Source organism: Labrus mixtus, chromosome 6 (genome assembly GCF_963584025.1).
Source record: "Labrus mixtus chromosome 6, fLabMix1.1, whole genome shotgun sequence".
NCBI classification, from domain to species: Eukaryota; Metazoa; Chordata; class Actinopteri; order Labriformes; family Labridae; genus Labrus; species Labrus mixtus.
In genome coordinates this window covers 13,428,326-13,445,535 of record NC_083617.1, presented here as the reverse complement: position 1 = coordinate 13,445,535, position 17,210 = coordinate 13,428,326, and the positions used below count along the sequence as shown (strand labels likewise).

Sequence of the window (17,210 nt, the reverse complement as noted above, 5' to 3'; positions counted from 1 at the left end):
ATAAATAAAATTTCACATTAATGTCATTTGATAATCAATTCAAAATGTATCCTAAAAGAGATGATCCACTCCTGGTGTGGTGGCCACCCAATTACATGGAGACCAAACAGATAATATAACGAAACAATCATAACTGAACAGGCTTAAATATACAGAGTCAAAATAAACTAGGAATGTCTTTATGTTATTCTCGAGGACACTTCAGCGGGGTGGATTTCTGCTCGAACCAGGTCATGAACCTGCATCGTCCAGTTAAAAGCATAATTTTCCTTTCCGTTTTGCCACCTTTCTATCCTGAGTTAGAGGTGATGGACAGGAACAGAAATCATTTTAGCCGAACAAGATTGAACCGCAGTGACCTCCAAAGTGCAGAACAGAGCAAAAAGAGCATGAAGAGGAGACGGGAGAATAACAGGGCAGAGCAGAGGGGAGTTGATGGGAGCAGAGCGAGGGACCCCGCTCAGAGCTCCCTGTCTGTCTGCACAGCAGAGCTGCTGCTGCTAGCACATCTGTTGCACCATCTGGATCCCCCCTCACACACCCTCCTCACCCACACTCAAACCACCCTCCCTTCTCCTATCTTTTTATTTACCTGTGGTTCCCTTCAACAACCAGGGAGCCTGCTGGTACGTAGAACAAAGATGGAGGGTATAGAGGGAGGAATGGATGGAGGGAGGGGAGTGAAGGGGGGGTAAACAAAGGGTTTGTTTCTGGCGTGTGTCGGAAGCACACATGTTGTCTAAAGAGAGCTGACATCAGAGCACAGCAGGAAACTGTGGATGGGGAGGGGATGGAGGGGTGGACGTCCTTTAGTAGCTCGCATCACTTCCTCTCCCCGTGCAACCCAACAGACGAGCTGGATAATTAGCTTTCTTGCTCTCCAAATCCCGCCTCTCTGTCCATCCGTTTGTCCTTCCATCCATCCGTCCCCCCCCTCTCCCTTCTTCTCAGCTCCCTCCCACCTTTTTTTTTTCATGTTTCTTTTTTGAGTAAACGCGTACAGAGCAGCCTCTAGATGATATCAGATATTTGCTTCTCTCCATCCCTCCCTCCCCGCCATGCTTCTTCTCTCCATCCCTCCCCTCCCTCGTTTTTTTTCTGTTTGTTTCCAGTGCCAGTTCTGCTGTGTTTCTGTGTCCCAGGGTTCTTTTTGGCCTACGCACGGCCAGACGCATTCAAAGCCTGTTCAGCTAATTAGCATTCTTCATGCAACTTTTCCAGCACTGACCAAACTTTGTTGAGTGTACGCATGTGTGAACGTCTGTGAGTTTTGTGTTGTTTACTTTCACACTCTGTAGCACCCAGTTTCTGCCCTCCATGCATTACATATGGCAGTAATCTGGAGACAGAGACTGGAAGACAAAGGTTAGTGGTGTCTTACTTTAGAGACAGTAAAAAGTGAATCATAATACCCTTCAAGATACTTCCCCAAGTCATGTACTTTACACATTTTATTCATGTTACTATTAAACAAAAATCCCCCCAAAAAATGTATTTCTAATTTCTGCTAGTGAAAATGTTTTAATGTCCTCGATCAGTTCTCTTCCTCCACTTTTCAAAATCTCCACCTATACCTACTGTATGCATAAAAAAAAAAAAAAAAACTCTTGACAAGTCTGAGCTACTTTTCAAAGACTGCGAGTCCTTGTTGTTTTTTTGGTTTCAGTTGACTGTAACAGAATGCCGGAGCAGGTGGATCATTCCCTCCATCCAAAACGGCAGCCATTGTTATTTTAAAAGAGCAGACATATGTTGGAGAGTGGAACGTGGATCATTTCAAAGGAATGATGAAAGCCCAGTGTTGGATTGTTCAGAAAGAGCCCCCCATGAGCGGATGAGGACGTGGCAGGAAGGGTGGAAAAGGAGAAAGAAAGCTCTTTTCAAACAACAATCCCCCTCTTTTTCCTCCATCTCGTTTTACCCTCCGCACACTTTTCATATTTCTATTGTCTCTCTGTACTTCTGTTTTTTTTTTCTCTGTACATTTCCGCCTGCTGTTTGAACACTTTTGATTTTTACGTGAATGTCTGTCGACAAAAGCATTTTTGGGAAGACATTCATAGAGACATGTGTCTCAAATTTTCTGAACAGTATTAATTACAATACATTTTGTTGTTCAGATTTCACATTTACAAAGATGTTTTCCTCTGGTATGGGAAGATTCCCGTTGCTCTGCTCTTGGAAATGTACTTTTCTGAGTTCATAGATGTAGCCATGATGCTTAGAAAGTAATATTACTCACCATTAATAAAGTATTTCAGTTAGTGTGTTGGACCATCGTAGCATGAAACTGACAATGTATCTGTTTTAATCTTACACTGGACATGTGACTGACATTCTTAACCTGAAACTGCAAACTCAGCTGGTGTCATACTTTGTTTTCTGCACTGACATTCATCAAACACAAAGATAACAAAGGTGTATGTTTTTATTTTTATATTTTTAAATGGTTGTTTCTTTGGGCAGACTTCAAATGGTCAGATTTTATTATTCGCATGCAGCATGTAATGGTTTGATTTCTTTCCACACGTAAGGCCCTGTAGCTTATGGAAGGTTAAGTGTTGTTGAAGTGTCCTTTTTCTTTTGGCTGACGGTTGAGGACGCAGTGTCATGCCTCCCCCTGAGCCCTGTGAAGAGACCTTTAATATAATTATCATTTTTCACACTACCTCAAAACCTTTTCAATGTTGCTTTTTACACTGAGCTGTCTTTGTCAGTTGGAACAGAAGCTAATTTCCGGATGTGAAGAAAAAGGTCAAATAAACAGCAGCCAGCTCAGTTTTAGATCAAGTTTGAACAAAGTTAGCTGAAGAATTTAATGTTAAGTTGTTTCAAAAAAGTTTGTATACTTTGGGTTTGGCTCAGTTTTTTTAAGGAGTGAGTGTTAACTAAATATAGAAGAAGAGCTAGAGGACACATTTACTGTAAAAACAAACAAACAGAGATTCTAAAGGCAGAAGAAGAAGAAGTTATACTTTATTTATGGACATGCATTAATGGAGAGATGTCCGGTGTCTCTCCAGAGAAGGAGAGCAAGGGGACTACACACCGACGACTGCCCTTGAGAAGTTGGGGGTTTAGTCCCTGGCTCTCTGCAGTGCTCAGAACTGGCTTTTTAACTTTGCTGCTAGTTGATCTTTAGTGTTGGTGCCTGGGCTTAAGTGTCTTCTGTGTATCCAGGATACATGACAGAAACTTAAAGTGCACAAAATCACCGCATGGTTGTTGTTGTTGATTGCAGTTGGAGAGTTGGATGGTCTGCTGAGTTCCCAGAATTCCCTGATCAGGAAACTGAAGGAGGAGTGTTGCTCGCTTGGAGTCGGATTGGAAGAAGTGACAGAAAACAATAGGTCTGTATTTTCTCTTTCATTCTTTTGTCAACTCTCTTTTTTGTTTGCTTATTATTTCACTCTACTTTTTTCTGCGTTTAAATTGACCTAATACCTCTTGTTCTAGTTATTTTTTAAATTACTCACTTGTTTATTCGCGTTGTGGGACGTCCTTGTCATCATGTTATGAAGCCTCATCTCTCAGGCTGTTTGGACAGAGCATGTCAACACACTACACACTGCCTTTCAGTCTGACCTGTTTTCTTGTTAACCTGATGCTACAGTAGTCACAGCAGGCCTGCACAGCTCTCCATCTGGGCTGCCTGTATTTCTGTGTGTATTTGTGTGTTTGTATATTTGAGTGTGTGTGTCGTATGTGTGTGAGAGTGACCCTGGGCCCAGTGTCCTGTCAGCTGTTGTAGCTGTGCTGCACATTAGTCACATGACAGCCCCCAATCTGGCCCTGCCAGACCTCGCCGGCCTCAGCAGCCACACAATATACACACAACAAAGTACCCTTTTTGTTATGGATGGAAATCATTATCAGATATACATTCACGTGTGCAGTTGTAGATACAGTACCACCGTCAAAAGTTTTTTAAAAGGTAGCATTTCATGTACGTTCTAACATACTGGCATGAATGCTCGTCCCCTGCCTCTGCCGCCTGGGTGTGTAATGTAGTTTAGCAGCAGTGTGGTGTTGGTGTGTTTTGTACCCCAGGCTGTTTGAGCTCCTGGAGTCTAACCCAGTGTAGCGGTTAAAATCCTGCTGGACGGCCTCAGTCAGGCTAAGTGAGGTTACACACATATAGTTTCAGCAAGATAAATGAGAAAAGTGTGCTCAAGTGTTTTTCAGCTTTTAGTCCGACTGTACATTTTATGTGGCGCTCTACGAGTAACAGTGTAATGTTGTTTATCATAAAGTGGAAATAAAGTAAATTAGCGCTATCGGTGGTCAAAGGGATTGATGACAGAATTCATCTTATCACTCTCTTTCCTGGGGAAGTATAAAGGGTAAGAAATAGCTGCAGTTTCTGACCATGGAAAACTAAAGGCTTCTATTGTTTGGATTTCTATTTTCAACCTTTGCTTGAATTGCTAACTAGCTACAGTACAATTTACTACAAACAGCAAAAATGGCATCCAAAAGTCTAAGTGTAGAGGGTGTTAGTTTCTTACCATTTAATTGTTTTGTATTTGTCCTTGTTCACACTTGTGAATAACTCCTGAAGTTTTTGTAATGATTGTGTGATCACAAACAGTTTTTCACTCAGACTTTATCTCCTGTTCCTGAGTTTCTCCTGTCGGCCACCTGGTATATTTTCCACAAAACGTCACAGTGAGCTGATGTGAGAACACAGCAGGATATTATCCAGAGAATTCTCACCTAGCGAGTGGGAGCGGTTGATGACTGTTATTCCCTGTGATTGGTGAACGACGGCCACAGACTGTTTGAACATGCCCATTGCGATCTCTGTGCACGTAAAGAAAACTGCTGCATTACGTTTTCTGTCCGCTCGTTTGTTCTCCACTTTTTTTGTGAATATTGTGATTCTGTCGAGCTACACAAAGCATTGATATATTTATCAAGTGTTCTCATTATAGCGCCGTATAGCAGACTCTCTGGACTCTTGTCGTCTGCCATTTCTGCGTCGCTGTCCAACATGGATAGTTTTCTGCTGTGAGGTGCATGTGTGAACGACCAGATCAGGAGAATGTCAGAAACAATGCTCCTGAAATTCTCTAGAAATTCTAAGGAGTGCATTTTGAAAACATCTTTTTCCTCACAACGTGATTGTTTGTTCTGTTATTTCCTCCCACATTGTGAATTATATTCTGTAAAGATGTTATACATATGAATGTATTTAGTATAATTACATTTTTTACATCTATTTGCATGGCTGTGGTACACTTACAGTATATGGAACGTGTTAAATCTGTTGAAACAATGCTGATGTGTGTATGTGCAGAGGTGAGATGGAGCAGCTCGCCCTGGAGAAACAGCACCTCGGGGAGACAGTGAAGAGTCTGAGAGCTCGCTGCTCAGACATGGAGGAACAGTGTGTCCAACACGGCCGCATGCACCAGCGCATGAAGGACAGGTAAGAAAAAACTGCACATCCTCTGTATACATGTTACAAATCACCCCTTTAGAAAAACAGACAATTTGTTCCTTTGTGAGGAAATGTACGAGCTGCACTACGGCAAACATTACATAAGATTTAAACAAGTTTCAATTTTAATTTAGTCAAGAAGGTAATGTTTTCAGTTTTTTTCTTTCTTTCCCGCAAAACCTTTTGGACTTAAAAAAAGAAGAAAAAAAATGTGTTTAATGATTTTCCTTCAACGTGTGAATTTCAATCAATTCTGGATTAGAATTTCCAAACTGCTTAATAGTTTGCATCTGGCTGCAGGTTGTACAAATAAAACCGTTTAATTCACAATCGTTTAAACCCCCTAGCAGTTGACCCTTCTCTGTCTGTGCATCAGCAACATTTTCTACTAAATCACACTTTACATTCAATTGTTCTCACATTAAATAACAGAACATCTCTCCTTTAATGCATTTAAAATAACACAAGGATTAACTTGTCATACATTGTCGTCATTTACTGAGAATGATTGACACTGGGTGGTCACTTTGTGAACATTTTCTAGCTTTGCAAGTACAACCTGCACATTTTAAAGCACATGAAAAGGTTTAAATTGTTTAAAATTAAAAGTTCAATTTCTATAAATGTTCAGCATATACCAGCTCCATCACTAACTGTTGAGAAGGATCACATATATTCAATATAATAATCAACAAGCTGTACAAAGTCTTTCTAGCTACATCCACAGTACACGTCCAACTCGGTCTCACATTTTCTTCTTTTGTCGAGTAGGTTTTTTTTGGTATAGAACTGAAACAACAAGCCAATTAATTAGCCGATCAAGAGATCATATTCCGTGCAGTCTAATTCATCTGAACATTTTGAAACTGCTCGATAGTTAATTTGTTTACAACTCGCGCAGCAGATTATTAACAGGCTGTGTGTCACAACCTTTGCTAAACACTTTCGAATGAGCCTGTTTTGAATGTTCAGAATGCTCCATGACAACATGAACATCTCTAATTTGACTGAAATTGAACATCCTTGTTGTTAAAAAGGATAGGTTGAATTTAGAATATTTATACTTTTCAACATGACTCAATCTAAAGGATGATAATATCATGAAACATAATGTCAAAGAAGAGTGGGCTTAATGCATTGATTGAGTTATAAAAGCTGCAGTAAAAAGTGGGTCCATCTTAGTCTTGAGCCACGTGCGTGTGCGTGTGTGTGTGTGTGTGTGTGTGTGTGTGTGTGTGTGTGTGTGTGTGAGAGAGAGAGAGATGTGGGGGTCTCTTTCTCCCTAAGTGTGGAGCCCAGTTGGTGTGTGCGTCTCCACAGGACGCCTGGCATACAGCCTGGCTCTGCTAACGTGGGCGAGGATGTGTGGGCGTTGTTGCCCCACTCTGCAGGATCCCTACCCCACTGCCCTCCCACCTCCCCTCCAAACTCAACCTCCTTCTTACGCAAAACCAAACACACACACACACACTTACTTGCTCAACCTCTTTCTCCTGCTCCATCATTGACACTACATATTGTCTACCGCCCACCGGTGTTAACCTGTCGGCAGTCAGACGCTGCCAAAATAAAAACAAAGTTTACCAAGTCACAGCTGTCCCCTGCTTGTGTGTGACTCTCTTTGCTCTTTGTGTGTTTCAGAGAAAGAAAAATAATCTAGGTTGTCACGGAGTGTGAATCATATGAATATTCTGTATGTTTGTGCACATATGTTATAGCGGTATTTGTGTGTGTGTGTGTGTGTTTTTGCGTGTGTGTATGGGCTGCTATTGCATGTTCTCAGGAGGTTTAGCAGAGTAGGAATCTGGCTGCCAAAAGTGGATTGGCTGGGAAGTTGGCATCTAACTTCTCTCTTCTCCCAACTGAACCACGATAATCACTCTTGGCATTTAGTGAGTTTTATTTTCTGCTTTGACACTTACTTGGTTGATGAATCCTCCTGATATTTAAAAATCTCCTGAGTTCAGTTCTACATGAGGTCACTTTTGAATGACTGTTAAGCCGCTTGACCACATGTTTGTGTTAAATATTTTTGGAGATAATCCTTTTGATAGAAAGCGAGTTTGCTCAGGAATGCATCTATGAGTTCTGAGCATTAAGTGAATGTATTCTTGGATTGTAAGTGTCATATTTGAGGTGATTTGTTGTAAAGAGGCCGAGTGCAGAGATGAGGGAGAGACGAGGAGGCGAGAGAGGAATGACTCATGTTTACGGTAATCCACATTGCAGCTGGTGTTTGGTTTTAGTATGTATATCTGGTACTGATCGTACTCCAGGGGCAAAAGTAAAAAACTTAAAATCTGCCACATATATTTTCTTATCAGAGTAGTTTTAGCTTTCAGAAAAAAAAAAAAAAAGATCCACAGCATTTAGGACATTTAGCCAAGCTGTTTTACAGCCATGTATGGCAGTATGTGATGTCTGAATTCAGCTCTAGAGGCAGGACTGAACTTTGTAGATCTCTATTTGTGTGTGTGCGTGTGCAGTAATGTTTCTAATGTGTGCATATTGGTGTAGAAGCGGCTACGTCAGTCTCTCTACATATGGTACTCTTCTCAAATCGCATTGCACGCATGTTCTTGTAATCCTCATCGTGTGTGTTTGTGTGTCTGTTTTCATACATAGGGTATATGTTAGTTGGTCCCTGCAGGCCCTGAGCACTCGGTGTGCGCCCTGCTATACCACTTGGGGGTTAAGGTGTACGTGTTAACAAGCTGGTGCAAGTGGGTTCAATATCCAGCGCCCCGCCCCTCCCCACAGCCTCTCCATCGGCCTGCAATCTGTGCTGCGAAGAGTGGCAACAGCGCACCACGCACAAAACATTTGGAAAATCAGCTTGATTTATTTTTACATGGGCAAGCTGATTGCCAAACTACACAGGGGTTTTAGCACACAATGTTTTGCTTCAACACTTAATTATTTATTTCACTAAGTCTGTGTTGTTGTTTTTCCTTTTTTTTGCCTGAAAATGAAGGAAAAGAACAGAAGGTGGGGAGATGGAGCGGGAAAGCACATAGTAAGGGAAGAGCTCCACATTATGTAAATGATTCATTTAAAGCAGTTTAAAACAATCGTATTCAATATATAATGATTAAAGTCATAATAATAATAATAAGTTTAGCGTCTATTTAACGTAATGAACACAACAGACACTGCTCACTCATTTTATTTTAAATTCTACTACTAACTTACTAGATCTACTACTTTCTTTTTAAGAATTAGTATGTGACATCTTTTGAATCATCAAAAATAGGAATTCTCTTTTAACTTTAGTTAAGGTGAACAGAGCTTGTTTCCTGGTGAGGGCAGGTTGTGTTATGTTATAAAAGCAATTAATATACAGAAGCTGAAAGACAGATTTAATTGATGGATGAGTTTTATTCACGATTCATCCGAAGCAGAATACAGAGATGTCAGAATGCCAGCACAAAAATGATCTGAAATTTTCAAAAAATCAAATTAAAAAAAAGGCTGTTGTCATGGGATCTGTTTGAGTAGACCGACATCTTCACCAAATTCAGACAAAAGAGAAAAGCTGAGTGGTGGGCATTTAAGAAAGAAACACATAAACGTTTATTATTGTAATTAATGTTTGAAGTGTTGTAAAGGTCTTGTTAAGTATTTACTGCTCGTTCACATTGTTGAGTCGATGTGAACAAAATCTTCAGTCATAAGTTTTAAAAACCGGATCTTTGTGATGAAGTGTCTGTGATTACAAAGTTACACCTTTAATGAAAAATAACAACATTTATCCTAAGGCCTCAGCTTAAAAAAAAAGAACATTTAAAGCATCTTTCTTTTTATGTAATAATAGTAAATCTCTGTATAACAGGAAAAAAGACTTGAAGATAATTAACCCTGGTATTAAGAAATGATTTTTTTTCCACAATATATTCTGGGAGAAACAGAGAGAAAAGTTTTCACTCTTGATTACATTTTCCTGTCTCTGAAATGTAACTGTCTCCTCTCTCTCTTTTCCTTCTCCCTCTCTTCTTCTCTTTTCCTCTGTATTCCACTTTCCTTTTTGCCTTGCTTCTTTTATTCTTAACTTTCCTCCTCTTTCTCCTGTCCTCCTTCTCCCCTCTGCATTCTGTACTAAACACCAAGCAACCTTTTTTCACCTCACAGCTGCTCGCAGGCTGTTTTACCAATTATCACTATGCATGTACGAACTGAGGTCACACACACACATACACGCACGCACGCACGCACACACTATCGACAGACCGATATAACACCAACATTTGCTTAACCACACACATTTACAGCAGAGTGTGTTTGTCAGCCCAAGGTTTGTGTGTGTGTGTGTGTGTGTGTGTGTGTGTGTGTGTGTGTGTGTGTGTGTGTGTGTGTGTGTGTGTGTGTGTGTGTGTGTGTGTGTGTGTGTGTGTGTGTGTGTGTGTGTGTGTGTGTGTGTGTGTGTGTGTGTGTGTGTGTGTGTGTGTGTGTGTGTGTGTGTGTGCATGTACTGTGTGTATGTGTGAGTGTTCATATGAGCTCCCAGCTCACTCTGCAACCCTTTAAGGCGAGCAGCAACATATACGCAGATGTGCCTGTAGATCCACAGGCTTCACTGGGCCATATGGCCTCCACCAAGAAAGATGGTGCGTGCGTCTGGAGGAAGGAGGGAGGGATGGAGCGAAGGATGGAGGGCCATGTGTGGTATGAGCTGTGCAAGCAGTTGTTGAAGTATGTATGCCTGTGGATGTGTGTGTGTGTTTGCACCAGAGGCTCCAGGAGATTGGTTAATGGAACAAATGGTCGCGGCGGGCCGGGGAAGAAGGAACAGGCTTGCTGCTACCGCGGGCGGACAGCGAGCCTCAGGCGAGGGCTGCTTCATCTGGGCTCATGCCACACGCACAACACACACACACACACACACACACACACACACACACACACACACACCCTCTGTCAAACCCTCCTCTCACCCCCATCCCCACCCCCCATACACACAGTGTGCTGCCATGCCCCAGAAGCAAAAGGACGCTCGTTGCAAAAACTTTTCATTTGCAAATGAAGCTGGCAAAGGATGGGCAGAAGAAACAGGACAGCTTTCATTTGTGGTGTGTGTGTGTGTGTGTTTACTGAGTTACAACTGTGTGTGTGTGATGAGACATACTGAAGGATAAAGGGAGGATGGCTATGTGAAAAAAGACAATGAAGGAGTCACATACAATCATAGACTATTTTTTTATCACTCTTTTCCTCGTCCACACAGATACATTTCTACTAATGATATAATAATACACATGTGCTGTTTTAACTATGAGACATTTTCCATAAAACAGCAGACATGACTTGTTGGCCTTTTTCTTTTAGAGGGAGTGAATGTGTCACAGAAATGGCAGTATAGAACAATAAGATCTTAACGTGTGTTAGAGAGCTTCCTGAGCTTCTTTTTCTGAGCGATCTTAAAATTTGGATGTTTAACTTGAAGTTATGCGTTAATAGTTTTTGAAGTGAACTACTGCAATGACTGCAAATGTAGGGACGTCTCAAAAACAGAGTAACAGTTTAGTCCGCTGATTATTCTTTTCATTTCCCTCTCACGCTCTTGTTCTCACCTCTGGATGGCGCTGATCAGTCGTTCTCTCTTCACCTTCATCTTCTTCTCCTCCTCTTCTCATCGTCCCTGTCTCTGCGTTGCCCAGCTGGCTTCTGTAGCCAGAAGCGACTGCAGGGCGGCCTGCTGAAAGAGCATTGTCAAACGGTGGCTTTACAGCTCTATCAAACACACACACAAACACACACACAGACGCACAGATTTGCAGCTCAGATGTCGGGCTGTAGCCAGAGGCTTGCAAGCTGGAGCGTTAACTGTGCAAAGCGTCACATCTCTAGCCCCAGTCAGTGACACTTGCTAACACTACTTTATAAAAGTACAACCAGAGAATGAGTGCAGAAACACCTGCCTCTTCTTTGGAAAAATGTTGAAAGTCACAACAGTTAAATCACTTTGATGCCGGGAAAGCAAAGGCGAGACTTAAAAAAATCAGGAGGTCTTGCGGCAGCAAACTCGTAGGCATTGAGAGCTGAAAAAAAAACAGCCTTCAGCTGAAGGAAAAACCTCTGTTACCCCGGTGACGAATGACACTTCTGTCATCCAATGTTTTTTAAAGGTCAAATACAATTCTTATATCCCTCTTTGATACTTTAAAGAGGGATTTCTTAATAGAAATATATGCTAGGGGTTTTTTATTTGCCTCTTTTTATTTTGCTTGAGTTCAGTTTGAACTTTTCCGACCCTCACACTGATGTTCAGTAATCCCGTCATAGAAAAACAAAAAATCATAAAACTCAAAACTGCGTGAAGAAGTCTCGTCAGACCAAAATCCAACTCATTTTTACTTTCTTTTGGCTCTTAGGTTCACATTGTTTATTTACAGAGGAGAACAAACAGACCTGCATGGAGCCTAATGAGACAAAACCAGTCTGTGGCTTCTAGATAAATGGTGGAGTTACATTTTTACCAATATGAAAAAAACAATCATTTAAAAAAAAAAAAAAAGAATTTGAATTATTATTATTATTTTTTTAACAAGAAACCACATCCCCCAGTTTTGCATTAATTTGTATTTGACATTTTTTTGAATTTGGGTTCCTGTTATCTCACTTAGTGTAAACTTTCAAAGACAATGTTCACTCCGGACGCATCCTCACAAATCAGTGAAAACAATGAACCTGATGATTATTCTGATGAATTGTTGATTAAGCAGTTTTTAGTTCAGATAAACTTTCAAATAGGAAATGTTTCAGTTTACAATTTTACAATAAAATCACTGAGTATAAAATATCAAAAATCAGAGTGACAAAATAGAACTCATTAATAAAAAAAGATCATCCTTTTAAATCGGACAAAGATCTTATTTAGAAGCCCTTTGTTTTTAATTGAAGGGGAGAACAGTTGCTGTTGTCCCTCGTTTCATTTTGAGCTGAGCCCCGGGAACAAGCAGTCAGTGCTGACCTCAAATAGACTAAACAGGCTCAATAAGACAGATATGTTCCAGTTAAGTCATACTAAAATACGTACTGATTTGATCTTCAATCTAATATTGTCTTTTGTACTTTTCCCCTCTCACCACTGCGCTCAGCTCTGCAGAAGAGCAGCAGGCAGAGACAAAAAAAGACAAAAGAGGTTGTCACACAGGGAGCATCACAGATGATTTTTAAATATTGATTTATCAGTTGAATGATTGATAATCTTCATGTTGTGTTTGCCTGCTGTGATGTGGCACTGGGAGGTTACTAAGCCCCCCTTCAGTCGGCCAACATTTGTCTCAGGACGGGAATTCTTTAGTGTGAATTTAATCTTTTATCAGAAATGAAAATCCAACCAATGCTGCCTATTTAAAAAAAAAAGAAAAAAAAAAGTCCTTCCAGTTTAGAGAGATTCAGTTTTCCTGATTGAAAACGTAATCTGATGTCATGACATTCAGAATTGAATGCTTAAATTGATTTTGATACTTTTAGATTTTTTTCATCAAGGCCAACATCACAACCAAAAATTTAAAACAATAAAAAAAATTCTTATGCTTTAGAATAAATGATGACATTTGCAATTTAATCTGTCTCAACAAGATACCTTTTTACAAATGGAACTGTACTGTATCTCTTATCAGTTTCTAGGACATTAGGTTGCTGGACTTTTTTGTGTCTTGTATTTCTTGATGTGTTTTACTTACAGAAATGTTAACGTGTCCTGAAGAGGAACATTTACCGTCAATAAAAAGTCTCTTTGGGTCATTTTCATACAGAATTTAAAAGAGAGCATAAACGGCGAGTTCCCGCATGGACGAAGTCAATTAAATGAAAAGACAGGTATCCAAAAATAAAAAAAAACAGCAGGAGCAAATCAAATAACTACGAGGAGTCGTCAATCAGTCTCTTCCTGATCAAAACACACAGTGTCACCGATCGTGTTCTCATGTCAAACGTTCATGTTAGCAAAAGCAACAACTGGCATGACAGGTTGGTGAACGAGAGAGGAGCATGGCCTTAAGGCACACAAACACACACACACATACACACACACACACACACACACACACACACACACACACACACACACACACATTCTTGAGTTCAGTTGTGTGCAAGCCAAGTTTTAGCTAGAGTGCTAGGGTGTGCGGGTGGTTGTGGTGGGCCTGGGATTGGGCGAAATATGGTTTTGTGTGTGTGTGTGTGTGTGTGTGTGTGTGTGTGTGTGTGTGTGTGTGTGTGTGTGTGTGTGTGTGTGTGTGTGTGTGTGTGTGTGTGTGTGTGTGTGTGTGTGTGTGTGTGTGTGTGTGTGTGTGTGTGTGTGTGTGTGTGTGTGTGTGTGTGTGTGTGTGTGTGTGTGTGTGTGTGTGCGCATGTGTGCGCATGTGTGTGGCAGCTGCGGCCTTCATGCCCCTGGCAGTGTTGTTGTAACCAGGCAAGCCAAGGCCGTCTGCCTGCATTCTTCACCCCCTAGGCCCCCTGCTTGCTACCCACAATCACACTCACACACACATGGACAGGCATGCAAGTTCACTTTGTCAAATGTTTTTTTTTTTATGTGTTGAGGTTGACGTTTTTCATTTACTTTTATGCTTTCTGTTTTCCATGATTTGAAGCAGATTTAAATGTGATTTCCCATTTTTTTTCTGTTTGTGCGAGTCTACTTACTTACATTCACTTATCACAGTCAGTCAAAATATATATATATATTTATATTTTTTTTCCCACAAATGAATAGAAGCTCTCCATAGTTAGCTGGATGTGAATCATGCGGAGCAGTTATTTTTAGAAATACATGCGTAATGTCGTTTGATAATGTATGCACCGACCAATAAATATTGTCTTTAAAGTGACACACTCCACTAGCTGATTTGTTTAGTAATAAAACTGCACACATTCATAAAGGGCTTTTAATGACAGGACTGAAAGCTGCTTCCAGATCTTCTCTATCTATTACCGTCTCTTCGTTCCTCTTATGTGACGTTAGCACTATCCCTTTGGACTGAGCCTTTAGGACATATGCTGCCACCTGTAAATAAATATGCAAACACAGACAAACACACACAACAGAGTTTAGACACTAGCTGTGGGCTACGACTGATGTATACCACAGAGAGGTAACTGTGTCTGTGTGTGTGTTGTAATTAATCTCCTCAGTAGCTGCAGTCAATAGAGAATGCGGCGGTTTGAGGTGCAGATTGTGAGCAGAGTTTGATTATTGGGCTGTCAGGGGAAATTACTGCAAACTGCCTCGCAGCAAAACTTGCTTTTTTATTATGTCTGCTGCTGGAGAGCAAAAAACACGCTCACAGCCATGTCTGCTCTGGAGGCAGGTATTTTTTATAGAGGAGTTATTTCAGGGAAGATGTGTTTGTTGCGGGATCCAGCAGGTGGTGTCCTTTCACTAGGTCAGTGGGGAGGCTCGCCTTCTTTAACACCACCACCACCACCCTCCTGTCAAACAGTAGGTAGCAGCAGCAGTGCGCGGTAGGCGGCTGGGAGTGAGATGACGGCCGTAGCCTCTTTGTTTCTCCGTCCCCGACCTGCACCTCACACCACAAACTGTCAGCTCCCATTTTTCACCCGCTGCAGATCCTCTTCACCTCCACATCCATTTATCTGTCTCAGCCGTCAGTCCATCCATGAATCCAGCCAAGCTTCCTTCTTTGCTCACCATTTCCAGGCAGCGGGGCAGAGGCCAGCCAGTCTGCAGTGTGTATGTGTGAGTGTGTATGTGTGAGTGTGTGTGTCAGTGCCCGAGCATTAAGCCGTATTAAGCCCTAATTAATGAGTGTGCCAGCTGATAGAGGCCAGTTATTGGATTTGCTGCTTTAGCTGCTGGAAGGAGCGCTGCCGCAATCACACCACAGACACACACACACACACACACACAGTCATATAATCACACCCACACACATCCCTCCTTTCGAGGCAGGGTGTGCAAGGTGAGACAAGGGTTGGATTAGAGTGTGCGTGTGTGTGTGTATATGTGTATGTGTGTGTGTGTGTGTGTGTGTGTGTGTGTGTGTGTGTGTGTGTGCGCTGTATAAGAAGGCCAGAGGTTGGCCGCTCTCTGGCCAGACAAACTGAGAGTCTGTGTGTGTGTGTGTGTGTGTGTGTGTGTGTGTGTGTGTGTGTGTGTGTGTGTGTGTGTGTGTGTGTGTGTGTGTGTGTGTGTGTGTGTGTGTGTGTGTGTGTGTGCGTGTGCGTGTGCGTGTGTGTGCCAGGGTTCAAGCTTTACTTACTGCATTACATAAAACTGCAGCTTTAAACATCTCAGGCCACGACCCGACACACTGATTTACTGGCTTCCTGTTCGGCTCACTCACCGTCAGACATGTGCAAGTCTGTTGGCATTAAGCGGCTGAGTTTGGACTGAGAAGACAGGAATGTGTTTAATTTGCAGTAAATGTTGTACAGTTGGAGCCGTTTCTCCTAAATAATTACAGCGTACTGATTTTCTCTCTGCAAATTGAGAACACATTTTTGCAATACATTCTCATTAAGATCAAAAGTTGTCTCTCAGATGTGATGAAAATTCAAATATCCTTGTTCTGAATGTAACCTCCATCAATTCTACAAAATCTAAAGGTTGTTTGGACTGAGCCTGTGAAGGAGTTTTGCGAAAGTCTGAAAATAACCCTGGTGACATCATCAGTTATTGTGGATTAAGTGGACATACCTGTGTTAAAAAAATTGGGATGTAAAGTTAAAAAAATACATGAATGTTTCCCATGATGCATCTGACTTTCATTACACTCTCCACATAGTTAGCTGAGAGTGTGAATTTTATTCCACACACGTTGGACACCAAAGGAAAATATTTTAAATATGAAGTGTCTACCTCATTAATCAAACCCATCTCTGAAATGATATACTAACTTATATTTGAAACGTTGGCGATTAACAGATGAGTTTGGCCAGATAACAGGAAACATTTTCTCACATTTACCTCAAATTGGAATCTCATCATGTTGATCATTTGGATTTTGGTAACGGATCAGCAAGGACGTGGTTCTTGGAAAGTGATGTTTGTGGTACATTTTTGGAGTGTAAATTAAAAAATTTCTTCTCAACATAATGAAATGGATGGACATCCTGTGACAGATTTCTGAAAACCATGTTGAGTAAAGCCAAAACGATTTACAGTCATTAATAAATGTAGATTATAAGCGCACATTTCTTTTCCTCATCAGTGTTCGATGTCTGTAACGATCGGGGATGTCTCCTGTCAACATGTTCTGTTCCACTTCATGTCGTCTGAATCAACAATAAAATGAATCCTCTCTGAGACGTCACATCCACATCAGTCTCCACCAGCAGTGTAGGTGTAAAACTTCTGTTGGCAAACGCTGTTGATGCATCTCCTGTTTTACAAATCTGGAGTAGATTTCAGCGCTGGCCTGTTGTTAGCATGTAACATATATATTCTTTATGGAGAAGTTTTTTTGTAGGTGCTTCTGAATGTGTCAAAATCAAAATCAGAGGTTGTGATTTGAAAACAAAGCATTTTCTCAGCAGTACTCAGATCATTTAGGTGGTGTGGAGCTAACAGCATTCAGTCAACACTTTATCAACACTTCCCTCATCAAACATTTACAGCTTCAGGACAACAGGCTCTGTTTCTGACCTTTAGCTCCTCTACTGTGTGTGTGTGTGTGTGTGTGTGTGTGTGTGTGTGTGTGTGTGTCTGTGTCTGTGTCTGTGTGTGTGTGTGTGTGTGTGTGTGTGTGTGTGTGTAGGGCTGATATCTCCTGCTCTGTTTGTGTCGGCTGCTTCTTGTGTC

At 41.3% G+C, this 17,210-nt stretch overlaps 1 protein-coding gene across 2 annotated transcripts in view; it reads left to right on the top strand.

Moving 5' to 3' along the window:
- sdccag8 (SHH signaling and ciliogenesis regulator sdccag8) overlaps positions 1–17,210 on the top strand; it is a 44,724-nt gene that overhangs the window by 23,965 nt on the left and 3,549 nt on the right. For both annotated transcript variants that reach the window (XM_061040078.1, XM_061040077.1), the window contains 2 exons: positions 3,242–3,350; positions 5,300–5,431. In XM_061040078.1, the coding sequence (XP_060896061.1) occupies positions 3,242–3,350; positions 5,300–5,431 (241 nt within the window). The remainder of the gene's footprint in view (positions 1–3,241; positions 3,351–5,299; positions 5,432–17,210) is intronic.